This window comes from Vulpes lagopus, chromosome 5 (genome assembly GCF_018345385.1).
Source record: "Vulpes lagopus strain Blue_001 chromosome 5, ASM1834538v1, whole genome shotgun sequence".
Lineage (NCBI taxonomy): Eukaryota > Metazoa > Chordata > Mammalia > Carnivora > Canidae > Vulpes > Vulpes lagopus.
The window spans coordinates 48,858,131-48,874,180 of NC_054828.1; the positions used below are offsets into that span (position 1 = coordinate 48,858,131).

Here is a 16,050-nt window from a genome sequence, read left to right on the forward strand (position 1 = left end):
CAGCATAACAGGTGGCTTTCATTTATAGAATGCAAAATTAATGAAATTTGGAGATGGTCCTGTCTTCAAAAACAAATTGGCTATTCTAAAAAAAAAAAAAAAAAAAAAAAAGCACACCTCCTAATGTACAGAACAGAAACAAAACAAACCCCCTTCATGCTGGCGTTCCATATTATCTAAATTTCTGAATGTATTCAAATAGGTAAATTTAATACATTTACGGACAGTTTGGAGTACACGTCCCTCAAGGAAAACAAGTCATTATGACGGGCTTTACAAGAATGGGGAAGAGACAACAAAGACTGCCTACATTTCCAGCTCGGTAAGCCTAGATCTGCTTAATGCTCTCTGAGTGATAACAGAATTTACCACCATAGATGGAGCTGCTCTGCAAATGTTAAATCTTAGGCAAATTTGTGGGCAGTTGTGTTATGGGGTCCTGACCCAGCCATTCTGGACAGACAGACCAGAAAAGCATAAATAGTGCCACTATAAACTAAGTATAGCATCTGTCCCTAACAAGTAGGACACAAAAAGTATTTTTTAGAAATATGAGGAGACACTCAATGGACTGTCAACACACAGAGGAATGTTTAATATACTCAAATAAACAAGATCTGTGCCTTAACGAGTCAGGCATTGTTTAAATTTAGTGAGTGAAGAAAGAGAGAAGGTCAGACAGGCGACACGGCTTCCCAATTATGCAGAACAATCCTTCAGATCATGTGAAAGCTATAATTAAATGTTGTTACCAACCCCTCACTACCCTTTCTCCCACCTAGAAAAGTAATGCATGAATTCAGCATGAGCAGATTATAATTTGCAAAAATTAGAAATACTCAGTAGGGGAATAAAGCTTTCTTGCATTAAGTCATGTATCTTGAAGGATAAGAAAAATCACAATATTGAAAATAAATCAAAAAAAAAAAAAAGAAAAGAAATCCAACATAATAAACACAATGATTACTCCTAGACCAGATCCATTAGACCACCTCTGGGTTTTCTTTCTTTCTTCTTCTTCTTTTTTTTTAATTTATTAAAAGTTTTAAGCTACCCACCTAAAAAGGTATACCACACCTCTGCAAGCTGTTCCTTAGGTAGAGTCCTTTAAACTCAGGGCTTTAAAAAAGGGATGAGTTCACCTGAATATCTAAAGAGAAATTTGTTTGCAGCGAGGGAGATGAGTGGACAAGAGCTCTGTCCATCTGAAGACCAGTGGTAACCTATCTGTCCTTGCATGTGAGCACACGCGCGCACACACACACACACACACACACTTCAGTTCCTTCCAATTAGAATCATTTTTTTCCTCCCTTAAAAAATGCTACATTATCGGAAAGGTTAGGTAGAAGAGAACAAGGAGAAAATAAAGTTCACGTAAACAGTGAGCACATACCTGCCGGGTGATGCCATTTCCTCTACATTGTAGAGCCCAAGTGCTGGGTATTAGCATTATTGCTACTATAAAGCTTCCGATAAAAATGGATGGTCTCTTGCGGACCTGAGAACCAGCTGGCTGCTTGAAAAGTGGTTTCCCCCATATATGATTCAGTCTCCTTGACAAATATACTGCATCGTACTGGATGAGTCATCCGAGGGTTAGTCCGCATTTTATAGGCCTGTTGTGTCATTACTCACATTCAACATCCTGCTTCTCAAAAGTGGAAGCTGGAAGCCTGACAGCTGACAGATGCTTTTTCCAATTAAAATATTGTTTAAAAAAATTCCTGTAAGTTATGATTATCAATCATTGATGATACTATGAAATGCCCAAGAAGCAAATGCACAGCTCAATACCTGAGAATACAGTGGTAGAACCACAGGCGCAAATTGCTTACCCGCCCCCATCTCCAAACCAAATAATTTGGTTCAGAGCTGAGAGCAAGGACTCCTCTCTTTTAAGATATCAGTGAATTAGTATAGGCACAGACCCTGTTGATTCTGACGTTGTAAGTTAACCCAGCTGCGGGAGCTCCTGTAAAAACTACACATCAAAATTTTGGTCCTGGTTAATCCTGTCAAGTGGGAGAGTGGCACTGTATTTATAAAAATGTCTACTTCTTAAAGTTTTTTTTAGGAATGAAATGATGGGATATCTGGGATTTGTTATGAATATTTTAGCTAAAGCGGGGTGGTGGTGGTAAGGAAATGTGGTAAAATCTTCATCGTTGCTACATCTGTAGTAAGTAATATGGGGATTGGCTATATTATTCTCTCTTCTTTTGAGTTATCCAAAGATTTTTATAATAACTTGTTTTAAAAATTAAAGGTTTCTTTCCTAGTCCCTACAGTCTAATTTGTACCCAAACAAGGCACTTTTCTAGTTGGTACGAACCTATCATATGTGTGAATGGCCACCATTCACACAGTGCAACCAACTGACCATGGGCGTGGGAGTTTCCAGCTTGAAGATATGACACACATGTCCAAAGGCCACTGTGAGAGCTGTATCCACCCAATGAACAAATGCCTGGTGCTCTCCCCTCCCAAGACTATCTAGTGGTTGTTCCTTATGCTTCCTTTGAGGACACAAGCCCCAGTCTCATTCGTGAGCTCAATGTTGACATTACAAGGGAGAGGTTACTATTTCCAGCTTCCTTATATGGTTTTGGAAACACTCCATGAGAGGTTATGTAAGTCACATCCATAGTCCCCTTATACCAACACATCTCTTTGTAAGGTAGCAGTGTTTGCTCGACTCACTTTATGCTCAAATTGGGTTACTTAAACCATCTGAGGGAGAAAGAGAGCTTTGATTTCATGCCTGGAAAAAAAAAAAAAAAGATATGGAGGCTCCAATGTATGTTAAACAAAACCACCATTGAAACTAGGTGTTGTTTTAAAAATCGTCCTTGTTGATATGTTCTGAAAGTGTGACAAGTCACCACAGGAAACTTAAAACACAGAGGTCCTATGACAGCCTAGGACCTCTGAACTGCTCCCTTGAGTTCTGAATCCAAAGGACAGGAGGGTGTGTCGGGTCAAGGCTAGTCCTCAAAAGACATTGCCCAAGTGGACTGAAAACATGCAACAAATGGTTGTGATGGTCCCCACAGAACATCAACTGACAAATGAATCCAATGAATCCAAACTGCTTAGGACCATGTGTAGACCTGAGCTGAAGCCCTCGCTGGTTCTACAAATTCTTTCCTCATAAAGGCTGCAAGCTACAGGCTTATCAAAATGCCCCCTCGCAGCTTAATGAAAACTTTTCACATTTGCAGAACACAGTTTACAACAGGCAGAAATGGGGGGAAATTCAAAAACCTCTAGCCTAATTTGAGTTTCTATAAGTAATTTGAAGAAATAAACGTATAGTTCATTAAAGAATATAAAAATCAAATTTAATTAAAAATTTAAAAGCGAGATGCCTGGGTGGCTCGGTGGTTGAGCATCTGCCTTTGGCTAAGGTCCTGATTCTAGGGTCCTGGGATCGAGTCCCACATCGGGCTCCCCATAGGGAGTCTGCTTCTCCCTCTGTCTCTCATGAATCAATCTTTTTAAAAAATATATAAAAGTAATGGTAAAAAAAAAAAAAAGTAATGGTAATAATAATGTGTACACATAAACATATGCACACACACACATACAGAATGAGAACACGGCGAATATGGTAAAATGTTAACAAATGGGGAACTGGATATAGAAGAGTCCTTCAGAGGCGCCTGGGTGGCTCAGTCAGTTAAGCATCTGACTCCTGGTTTCAACTCAGGTCATGATCTCGGGTTGTGATGCTCACAGGATCATCAGCCCAGCCCCGTGGTGGGTTCCATGTGCAGCACACAGTCTGCCCAAGATTCCCTCCCTCTTCCTCTGACCCTCTCCCTCCATTTATATGTGTGCACATGTGCGCGCTCACTCTCAGACAGATAGATATATAGATACATAGATAGATACAACCTTTTATAAAGATTTTATTTATTTATTCATGAGAGACATACAGAGGGGCAGAGATACAGGCAGAGGGAGAAGCAGGCTCCATGCAGGGGGGCTGATGTGGACTCGATCCCGAGACTCGATCCCGGGACTCAGGGATCACGCCCTGAGTCAAAGGCAGATGTTCAACCGCTGAGCCACCCAGGCATCCGAGATAGATAAAATCTTTGTGTGTGTGTGTGTGTGTGTGTGTGTGTGTGTGTGCAGAGGAAAAGGCATTTTATCTGGACATATAGGAATTTACAAGGGTATATATCTTTAATGAATTAATAGCTAATCAGTATATTTTCTTTTTCAGGTGATTTCTTAAAGGTGCTAGTTTTTTTTTTTAATAAATTAATTTTTATTGGTGTTCAATTTGATAGATAAAATCTTAACAAAAACTTTGCCCATCTAGCGGAGGTAACAAATAGAAAAGAAAAAAAAAAGTCCATCATTCTATTCCTACAACTTTTCTATGATGATGAAACACTTCAAAATAAAGTTAAACACACAGAAAAGAAAATACATAACCTTGTTTAAAAATTTTTTTTTGCCAGCTCTAATAACCACCACAGTTGCTGGTACCAGCACACCCATTAAAAAAAAAAAAAATCATGCACCATAAAGGAAATTTACCAAAATGTCAACACTAGGAAAGGTCTCTGGGTTAAGATTTCTCAAAGGGTGTTCCCCATAAACAGTTTTAGAAGAGGATCCAAAAACAAAACCAAACAACCAAACAAACATTTTGGGAAAACTACAAACTATATCCTTGAGAATACTGTTTGTTTAGTCTTGCATTTCGGAAGTTTATCTGACTACAGGAACCCCTCCCTCCCGTGACTATCCCCACGAGAAGAAAGCACTTTGGGAAACGTTGCTGTATGTGATGGGATATGGAATTGCCCCCCCACACACACACACACATCTTTTTACTCTTTTTAGCTTTCTTCAGAACACGCCTTACTTATTACAACAACAAAAGGCATCCGAACTTGGTTTCTGCCATCGTTAATGAACATTCCTATTTGGCAGATTGCACGCAAATGACCATCAGGAGTCAGCAAACAATCTGTAGCATGCAATACTCAGTCTCCCTGAGCACACGAGATCGGTGTGACCTCAGTGGCACCTACGCGTACAGCGGATTAACAGCTCACGGCAGGGTTGGCGTTAGAGACGAATGGCCATCCCAAGGCGCAGCAGCTTGCTCCAGGCCCAGCACTGGGGCTTGGAACCTAGAAATCAGCCTGGACTCCTCTGGCCTCAGACTCCTGGGCTTTTATATACTCCTCTCCTATGATCCTCAGGTATTTAGGAAGCAAAACTAGCTGGGAAGCATAGCAGAACTCGGCTTCCAATTTATTGTAACTCGTGAATGGACTCATTTTAAGTTTTTGACACATACTAATTTGTAAAGGAGTTTTTAGCAATGATGTCTTTGCATGTTTTGGGGCTTTTCAGCAGGGATGGAGAGAGGTTAAAAGTCCAAATACTGGCTAATGTCAAGATCTAAAGGCAAATGTGGGTATCAGTGATGAAATCTATAGGCCGTACCGTGTAGTGGTGAAAGAGCCTGGAATTGAGTCAAACTGTCTCGGTTCACAATCCAGCCCCACCCTTATGTTATTTAACTTCTCTAAGCCTCTGCTCCTTTATCGGTAAAACGGGTGTAATATTAATACCTTCACAGAATTGTCCTGAATGGGATAAATGGGATCACTCACAACAAGTACTTAGCGCAGGCCCGGCCACGTACAGAGCAGGCCTGAATTTATGCAAACAACAAAGATGGGGATGTCTCTCAAAGTCTTATAAATTTAGATGGGCAGGAGTGGGCAACTTAGGGCCAGCCACCACACTGGTCTGTTCCTATATCGCCCAGGGCTGCTTTACAGCCACAAAGGCAGAGCGAGCAGTTGTGACAGTGCCCCGTGGTCCCCAAAGCTGAAACTATTTACTAAAAAGAAAAAGTTTGCCAACCACTGGCGAACAAGAATTTAGTGGATAAAGAAAGAATCGGGTCTTTCCGCTATAGTAGTTTCGGTTATTGGTCCTTTCTTCTGTTAAGGTCTCAATTTAAGAAACCAGACACACAGGCGTTACTTTCGGTGATCTGGTCCCCGAGGGCTGGAGCTCCTGCCTTCCTGTGATGCAAAACCCGCACCCCAGTGCCCTGTGTCCCGGCCCGGAGGGGGTATCTAGAGGGCCTGGGGCTGCCTGGGGCTCCTCCCATCTCCACTCCTCCCTGACCGGCCCCCTCAGAGAGGAAGACCTCCCTATTTCAGAGTCAGGCTGATGAGTGTGAGCCCACAGACCTGCCTCCCCTCCTCCAAGTCACATCTGTACATTATGTCGAAACCACATGTGTCCCCAGAGCTTGAAGCAAGAGGTGAAAGATGATCTGGAAGAGGCATTCAGGAAACTGAACAAACAGAAATGAAGGATGCTTTCAAGAGGGCTGGACAGCCACAGGCGGGACTAATACAATTTGAGGGGCCTTCAGAAACGAGGGCTGCCGTAACATCATCACTGCCGACAAGAGCCCAGTAAAGAGACCGAGGGCCAACCCAGAAAAATGAAGAACATGCTTTAGATGCGGGTCCCAAGGCAGTCCCTGCATCCAATCGTGCTGCCTGTTTTCTTTGGCAGGAAAGCTTGTTTATTTGGAGAAATGAACCCATTGCATTAATGGATAATGCAGGTGAAGGGAGTCCTGGGACTGGTCTCTGGGAGAGGAAACTCAAACAAAAGAAACCATTCTAACTCCCTTCAGTTAGCTCTTATAGGAAGAAAAAAAAAAGCCTTAGGCAGCTGTTTGGATAGAGATTAAATCTGAGGTGTACTTAGATACACAGCCTTTCTGGTGGCCACTTGTTGCCTCACTGGCAAATATCAACAACTTTACAGTCGATCCAATAGGAAATTGCATAGTTAATACCAATGCGCATGCTGAGGGCTCTTCAAGAAAGGGAAGGGGGAGCCTGATGATTTCTGTTGTCACTTACTGAGAGCAGGATTTCAGAGACATACTCACAGTGACAAGTCTCACTTGAGACCAAGCCAGTTTTCAGCCACACTCCTGAAAGTGTAACTGGCTGGCACGAGGGTTAAATAGGTTCTTTATAACACTGGTGGTTACTCTGGGGATGTTCAGCTTGGTCAGAGCCAGAAGACCTGCACTGAGCTATTATGTTTAGTTGATATTTTCTTTCTTTTTTGAGAGCGTCGGAGTCCAAGGGGCTGAAGGAAGGGGAGAGAGGCTTAAGCAGACTGTCTGCTGAGCACTGAGCCTGGGGGTTGGGGGGCCTCAATCTCACATCCCTGAGATCACCACTCTGAGTCGGATGCTTAATCAAACGAGCTACCCAGGTGCCCTAGATTTTTTTTTTTTTTTTTAAAGATAAGAGACCTTATGATGTGAGGACCTTTCAGGCTGTGGATTTCTTGAAGGAAAGGTGAAGGGAACTGACATTCACCCCGTGCCTACTTGGTGCGGGGCATTCTATATGGTGATAATACCCACAAATTTTGTGCCTGGCCTGCGTGCAATAAAAACAGGGGGCTGGATTACGAGGTCAATTTAGCCTAGAGAGTCTAAATACCTTCAGACAGGGCAGGACTGACAAAAGTGGAAGAGGGAATCCAAGGTGTATCAGAAACATGGGAAACTCACTCTGGGAAATTAGGAAAGGAGCTAAGAGCTTAATCAGGAAGGAAAAGGTAAGGGCATTAGGGGTTTTGGAGATATGGCCAAGTTGGAGGCCAGATGTCCACCAGAAGACCCTTCAAGCCTGGAGAGCAAACAGGGCAAGAGGGCCTGGCCTCAGAGACATGGGCTACAGAGAGAAACAAACCTACACCTGTGCCTGAGATTTTAAGTTCAAGGGAAGAAGGTGCCTCAAGACCTGGAAAGGGAACATGGGAAGTGCCCAATGGGTGACCAGTGAGTGTATTTATCATGTGCCACACTCAACAGTGAGATCTGTTGAAAATCTGCTTATGGTTGGATAGGTCATTCTTCAAGATACACTTGCTCCATGAGGATCCTACACAGGCTGAGTGTGCCAGGCCCAAATCTGCCATCAGCCCAACCCAGCCCAGCCCACTCTGTTGTTTCCCCAACTTCAGGACAGAATTGGACCTGAAGCTGCTCAAAGGCTGTGTAGTTCTAGGAAGTCTTAAACCTACCATAATGCTGGCCACAAAAAACTTATCCAAGATAATGGCAGCTTCCTAGCTGGAGCAAGCCTTTCTCGCAGAAGAATTGGACCTAGAGCCACTTCAGAAGTGGAAGCCACTTCTGTCAGATGGCTCTACAGATATTCAGTTGCGGAAATGGAAATCTCTCTTGAGAACTCTCGACAGTGCTCTTTGACTGTTCACCTATGGAAAAAGCACACACTGCTGGAGTTAGAAATCCTGCAAATTCATTCTGTTGGGAGGCAGTAGCTTGGGCCTGGCTTTCCCACTAGTTACGTGCCTTTGGGCAGACTCACTTTTCTTGGTGCTTCAGTTCCCTTGTCTGGAAAACGTAGGGCGTAACCTAATCCAGTCTTTGAACCTCCAGAATTCTACAAGGCATGGATGGGTAACAGCGACACGAGAAAACTGCCTACTAACACAAGTGAACAGAGAAGAGAGAGGAGTCTAAAGAAGGCTGGCGATGCTGGTAGATCAAGACCAAGAGACTGGCAGCAAAGCTATGTTCTGACCCTGGATCTAAGAGCCCAGCCTAAACTAACACACCCGTTTAAAAGGATGTGGATCTCACCCCAAAGCTAGAACTGTCTTTTCCTTACAAACAACATTGGTCAACAACAGCAGCTAATGTCAACATTGGCTGGATCATATGCAAGCATTGAGCTTTACGATTTCACAGGACTTTTATCCCAGACGGAGACCAGAGGTAGGAAATGAAGCCTAGTACACTCTCTTTGTCTTCATGGCAATCAGTACCACTGATTACGGCATTTTGCTGTGACTTGCATGTCACCTTTGCTAATGGATTTGAGACTCTCGAAAAGACCCCCCCACACACACACATTTTTGTAGCTCAATGCCTAACAAATGGTAAACCTTTGGTAGACCAGAGTTTCTTTCATTTCATTCAACAGAGATGACCCTTTATTGGCTTAAATAGGGACTGGGGATGAAAATTAGATGGAAGGAGGAAAAAGACAGAAAGGTAGTAGCAAACTTTTGTAACGTGTATTCTTCTTTACTCCAAAACATGGTAAGCTCACTGTAGAACATTTAGAAAATGCAAAGGAAAACATTCACCTGAAGTGACATCTAGGTGGTGGAATGTAAGAGCATTACAGGCATCTACATGCCTGTTTACTAATTTAATGTATTATTTGTCACTGTCTGAACCCCATCACACAAATAACTGGGAAATGTTTCCTTATTTTTTTTATTTATTCATTTTTAATCAAAACAAAAGATATTGTGTATAAGGCTTAACAGGATTTTTTTTTTTTTTTTTTTAGTTCTTTAACTCAGCACCCTGGGCAGGGGTGGGGGGATAAATAATCTATGGGTTTCACATCTTAGAGATCTTAGATATTAACTAAAAAACTAGAAGAGCAGTCTAGAATCCTAAAGCAAACTTCAAGAGATTTCTAGTTCTAGACCAATGACACTTGACATATGAGTAAACTAAGGCCAGCAGCCAAGGTTTTTGTTCAAATTTAGTTGTAGGAGCCAGAAACTGGGCTCACAACTTTGGACTCTGAGTCTACATTACCTACCTAGCAAAACCCAAAACCATCCCTCAATTCTGTCCCCCTGATAACTTTTGGTTCTGAAAGGCAATCAGAGGCGATTCCAGACCAAGAGAAGTAGATGATGGTCGGTGTCCAGAATATTTACCGGCACTACAATTCTCAGGTACCAGGTTAAATAAATCACCAGAAGGGCAGCCAAAGTGACAGATTACTCTGAAAATTGTTTCTCTGAAAATTGTTTCTGACTTCGCCATCAACATTTAGTTCCATCAGAAATTTTTAAAATGGGCCAACGAATCTGAGTTAGGGCTTGCTGGTCAACAGAGTGCAAGCGATCAGGTAAGGCTTTCAGATCACTCACTTTGGCACCACCTTTTAAAGGATCTTCCCCTCTCTGGAATCTCCAAAGGTGGTCATAAAAAAACTTGCTGAGAAAGGAAAGGAAAGAGGAGAATCCAAAGTATCTCCCCAAGAGAAGATCATTGCTCTCTCTGTGCTAGGTAAGCCTCATAGGGGAAGTTCGTATATGCATAGTTAATTTTCCCATATTCAACATGAGAACAGAAGCCAGAGTCTGAGTACGTTTAAAAGGAGAAAAGAGGGGGGCAGCCCAGGTGGTTCGGCGGTTTAGCGCCGCCTTCAGCCCAGGGCCTGATCCTGGAGACCTGGGGTCGAGTCCCATGTCAGGCTCCCTGCATCGAGCCTGCTTCTCCCTCTGCCTGTGTCTCTGCCTCTCTCTCTGTCTCTCGCATGAATAAATAAATAAAATTTAAAAACAAATAAATAAATAAAATAAGAAAGGCTCTTTCTCTCAATGAACACATGAACTCTGGAGTTGGTCAAGATTTGGGAACCAACTGTCCATGTGCCCCTCCTGATCTGTTGCTACCACTGAGAGGACCCTGGTAATTAGAGATGCAGCACACACTCATCTTTTAACATGGACTGCAAATGCTGGCCAACTACCTCACTTGGTGCTCCATCACGAATACAGTGATCCCTCCCAAGACTGGAGAAGAGGCAAATAAAAGGCTGTATACTGGCCTCCTCCAGAGCTGCCAAGGGTAATTAGGACCACATGCCATTTTCATGGGTACAGCTCTACTCAAAAGAGAAAAACACCTGTAAGTGAGATAACAAGTCCCAGGTCAAACTTCAACCTGGTCAGTGCTCACTCCTAAAACAGTTCTCACTGTAGTCATTCAAGGACAAAAAGGGAGCAAGGAGGGCTTACTCACTCCATTCACTTAGATGCTTACCAGTTTTATTAAAATTAGTACCAGATGGCTAAAACAGAATAGTGAGAATGATCAATGAATGTGGGTCCTATGTAGTTTACAGATGCAAAACCAAAGAGTAAGGCCCAAATACACAAACTGGCATAAAACATAAGAGGTATACTTGTGGCAGAGCCCAGAATAGGTCCTGAGTATCCCTGAATTTCATCTTTTAAAACACTTTTAAACAAAATTCACTCCAACCATGTTCTTTGCTGATTCAAGTCTCCTCCAGATTCTTTCCGCCCTTCTTTCTCCACTCAAGAGGGAGAAAACTGTTGCACGCATTTGTTTCCTGTAAGCCGTAGAGAAACTGTCCCTAATACTAAGAATGTGCCAAACGTGAAGAACAAGTCTTAACATTAGAACATTCCTAGCTACCAGGGTAGGACCAGTTCAGCTCCACAGGATTTTGCTACCACTCAGAAGTTGGAAATAAAGACAAATGCACAGACAATATGGCACACAGGATGCCAAGGTCGAAACAAGACTGCACAGAGAGACGGGAGATGGGAAGGGAAGCCATCCCAATCCCTTCACCCTGGCCCGCAGCTTCTCCCACCATGCCTCCTCCTCCTCCTAAGAGGGCAACCAACTGTGTTGAAGGACGTAGGTGGCTTGCGTTCCCTGTCCTCTCTGATTAAAATTCAGATGTCAGCTCAGTTTATATTTCAGGGTGAGGAAGGAGAAAAGCCCATGGGCTTCAGAAAAGAAGCAAATATTTATAAATCTGCTTTTGAGTAAGGCATCACAGAAAAATATGGCACATATTCCATGGGCTGGTCAAAGCTTCACTGATCATTTCAGAACATACCAGACTCTGAGGTGTTTTAAGTACAGGTAAGGAGTGGTCAGAAGCTTGTCTAAGATTAGCCGAGGCATGATAAGCCATCAATTTATCTGCAGGATATGTGATTGTTCTGCATAAGTAACACATTTATGATTCATAAATCAAAATATAAAAAGGGATACTCCCTTGGGGTGCCTGGGGAGCTCAGCTGGTTAAGTATCAGTCTTTGGCTCAGGTCAGCTTGGGGTCCTGGGATCAAGCCCCACGTCTGGCTCCCTGCTTGGTGAGGGAGTTGCTTCTCCCTCTCCCTCTGCCTCCCTCATTCTCGTTCTCTCTCTCTCTCCAATAAATAAAATCCTTAAAAAAAAAAAAAAAAAAAAAAAGGTATCTTCCCACCACATCCTATTTGCTCTGGTCCTTCTTCCATCCAACACACCAGTAGTAAACGTCTTTTAAAAGTTTTTTTTTGTGTATCCGGGGCAGCCCGGGTGGCTCAGCAGTTTAGCGCCGCCTTAGGCCCAGGGCCTGATCCTGGAGACCCAGGATGGAGTCCCCCGTCGGGCTCCCTACATGGAGCCTGCTTCTCCCTCTGCCTGTGTCTCTGCCTCTCTCTCTCTCTCTCTCATAAATAAATAAAATCTTTTTTTTAAAGTTTTTTTGTGTATCCTTCAAGGGTTTATACAAATATATTATTCACATATTCTGGATCTTTTTTTTTTTTTTTTTTTTTACCTCCTAGGGATCTTTCCAAACGGCAACACAGAACAAATTCATTCCCTTTTTACATCTGTACGATATTCCACCATAGAGATATAGTACGATTTATTTAACCACTATAAATGTTTCTATTAAAGAACATTTAGGGTTTTCTGAACCTTTTGCTATTGAAAACAATCCGGTGATGAACAACTGTAGAGATCAGAGTTGCCTTTACGTATTAAGATGCTTGTTTACTGCTCTGTAACCTGACCATGATACAGAGACAGGAGGAATAAAAACCTTGCCATGCAAATCCATCTGAAATCAAGACAAAGCTCTTCTAAAGCAAAAAATATGGTGATGGAAATAGGAGATTCTCATTTGATATGATGTATATGGAGTGGGCAGACAAATAGATATTTGTGGAAGGAGCCAGAGTCCAATTACTTAGGTTGCCCATCCTCCATCCTTGTCCTTCTCCTGCCCACTCCCCACAAATACTTGCCACCCATTCATTCCAGGGGCTCTCCAGTCATCGGTCCCTTTAAGAAATTCCAGCAGCATCCCAGCTCTTAAGAGCCACACTGTGTCAATGTGGTGACTGGTGACTGTGTCAGTCTTTCTGCCCCCCTCCGCCACGTCATCACCTGGACCTAAACCCGGAGGTCTAGCTGGAGGTGAAGCCTCACAGAACCAGCTGCACCCTAAGGAAGCAGGGCTGAGTTGGCTGGTCCCTGCATCAAAGCACACGTCCCAGGTGAATGCTCAGGGAGAAGCAGCAGGGCAGGACCCCTCAGCAGTGCCCAGACAGGAGCCCAAGAGGCAGTCCCAGCCCTTCCCAGCCACTGCCTTCAGCAAAGGAGCAGGAAATCTGAAACTGTCCACAGAGCTGACTCATACTGTCTTTCTGCAAGCAGCCTCAGGTTCTATTCTAAGTTCACCAAAGACACTATGCCTTCAGGCAGAGGCAGAGCAGCACAGCGGTGGCTGTGACTGGGGCCTCAACAAACCTCCAGCACAGGTCAAGGTCTCACCAGAAGGGCTAACTAAGGAAGGTAAGGAGCAAAGAGAGACCATCCTGTAAACATCGGAGGCGCCGAATGCCATTTACGCCTTTTGTCAGACCTGCATGTGCATCCTCACCTGTGTGCACACAATGATGGTTTAATTACCCCGGGGTGACATCACACTATTAAAAATGAATTATACTTGTGTAGACCCTAATTGGAACAAAGCAAATGTGTAAGTGCATTTTTGTGACAAACTGGAAGAAAACTGAGCCCGGATTTGCTATTACATGAGATTAAAGACTTACTGTTAATTTTCTTAGGTGTGTTAATGGTATTGTGGTTATTTTTTAAAAGTCCTTAATCTCTTAGAGATACACACTGAAGTAGTTATAGATGAAATGACCTCTAGGATTTGCTTTAAAATATGCCAGGCCACTCCTTCCCCCCACTTCCCCAAAAAGCGCGTGTGGTGGGGCAAAGGAAACATGAATGACTGCTGGGTGATGAGTGCATGGGATCCCTTACATCATTCTTTTCATCTTTGTGAATGTATAAAACATTTCCTAAGAAAACAGGTTGTTATAATAGCTATATACCACTGAGACCTCACTACTGACTGGAACGGGCAGGTTCAACCCCTAGAGGGGACACCCTCGCCCCAGATAATCTGTGGAGGATAGACAGGACAAGTCAACTCAGGAGGAACGGGACCAGAAGACTTTTCATCTCGTCACCTAAAGCACTGCTTCTCAAACGTGGCTGCACACTGGCATCATCTGGGAGTTTGGCCTTTAAAAAACAAACAAAAACACTGGCGTCTAATTTGTTTGGGGCACAGCTTAGATTTCCAGATTTTTCAGGGTTCCCCCCAGGTAATTTTAATGGGCAGCAAAAATTGAGAAATCAGAGCTCTGGGAACCTAAGAGGGTGGTTCAAGGGAAGTCAGAGATTAAGTGTGAGGGGTCCCTGCTGGAGGCTGCCTGTGACCCCGCTGGCCTAGTTCTCCATCTTGCCAGGGTCCCCAAGTCAGGGACCCCGGCCAGCCTTCCCTGATGACCAGTGCAATTAAGGATGACACCAGGACTACAGTAAAAACTAGGGACTTGGCCAACAGCTTAAAACCTGAAAGTGGGCTTCCTTTAAATCCAACCAAGAAATGACCTGGGATCAAAATCAAGTTCATACTGAACATTCCATTGAGCGTTTCCTTTCACTCACCTGAGCAGCCAGTGTGCACCTTGCCGAGGCTAGCCTAGGTTAGCTACCGAAAAGCTTTTGTTTTAAGAGGCAGAAGGGCCTTAGGCAGCTTAATTTGTTATAGCTTCTGAGTGCTACACGGCTGGCCTGATTCAAAGCAGACAGGAACTGGCAATTCTCCTTTTAGGAGTGCAAGCTGCACCTCACAAAGGACTAGGGAAATTTCCCTGCAGCAGGCGGCGTATTCTGATGTAGGACTGTGGGCTTCTGCACGGCAGTGAGGTGTCATTCTCAGGACCCTGGGAGAGGTGGAGGGTCTGCACCTGTTGGGGGCTCTCCATAGATGTACCTCTTCTTTTTTTTTTAATTTTTATTTATTTATGATAGTCACAGAGAGAGAGAGAGAGAGAGAGAGAGAGGCAGGCAGAGACACAGGCAGAGGGAGAAGCAGGCTCCATGCACCGGGAGCCCGACGTGGGATTCGATCCTGGGTCTCCAGGATCGCGCCCTGGGCCAAAGGCAGGCGCTAAACCACTGCGCCACCCAGGGACCCCCTAGATGTACCTCTTCTGACCCTTTCTCACAACACCCCTGAAGTGGAACTGCGATCCAACCTTACAGAGGAGGGAAACGAGGCCTATGCAATTCAAGTTATGACCCTAGAGGCAACCCAGCAACAGAGAGCAGCACCGGAATTTGACCAGCCAAATTCTAAAGCCCGATGCTCTTTCCACAGTCAAGATAACCTTTAGGATACACTGAACACGGCAACCTCTAATTTCCACCTGTAGGAAATAATCCAAAGGTTGCTTCGGGACCCAGCCCTTCCGGACAAACCTATTAGTCATCCTGAGCCTGAAGATACAGAAGTTGAACTTTCTTTCACCGTTTTCAATGGGGACGTGCATTTTCCTCCACTCCTAGTGAGGGCCAGCCCAATGGTGCTTTCTAGGTGCTCAGCAGTCCATGGCAATACAGAAGGAAGAGGGAGGCTTCTCGCACATCCAGCTTTGAATTCTGTGTATCACAAAGGGTAACCGGACGTGGAAGGCAAGTTAACAACATGCAGAGCCAGGTTTTGGCCTCTACGCCTGGGAAGCCAAGGAACCTTCTGCTCCCAGCCCCAATACCAGCTACATGAACCCCAAATGCCAACCCAGCTGCAAATGTCACTGAAGACACTAAGTCTAAAGATGAATACGTACTCCAAAAATACAACCTTACAGATCTGAGTCAATACTGCCCACTCACCCTGACTTTCTAGTTAAAACGCCATTTTTTAACTTTTCGCATATCTACCACCAAAGCTTATTTTCGACTCATTAACTAAACTTAGCTCTAAAGAACTTAAGGCCATTTCCAAACTTAGAATCTACTTTCACAATTTAATTGTTTTTTTTTAAGAGATTTATTTATTTGAGAGCGAGCAA

At 43.8% G+C, this 16,050-nt stretch overlaps 1 protein-coding gene across 2 annotated transcripts in view; it reads right to left on the reverse strand.

Moving 5' to 3' along the window:
* Window positions 1-16,050, reverse strand: part of SPRED2 (sprouty related EVH1 domain containing 2) — a 113,490-nt gene that overhangs the window by 50,361 nt on the left and 47,079 nt on the right. Inside the window, exon 1 of one of the 2 annotated variants that reach the window (XM_041754975.1) lies at window positions 1,397-1,526. The exons of the other annotated variant lie outside the window; for it this stretch is intronic. Within the exon in view, the coding sequence (XP_041610909.1) occupies window positions 1,397-1,413 (17 nt within the window). The 5' untranslated portion in view covers window positions 1,414-1,526. Of the gene's footprint in view, window positions 1-1,396; window positions 1,527-16,050 lie in introns of those variants that run through there. 2 annotated transcript variants of the gene reach the window in all.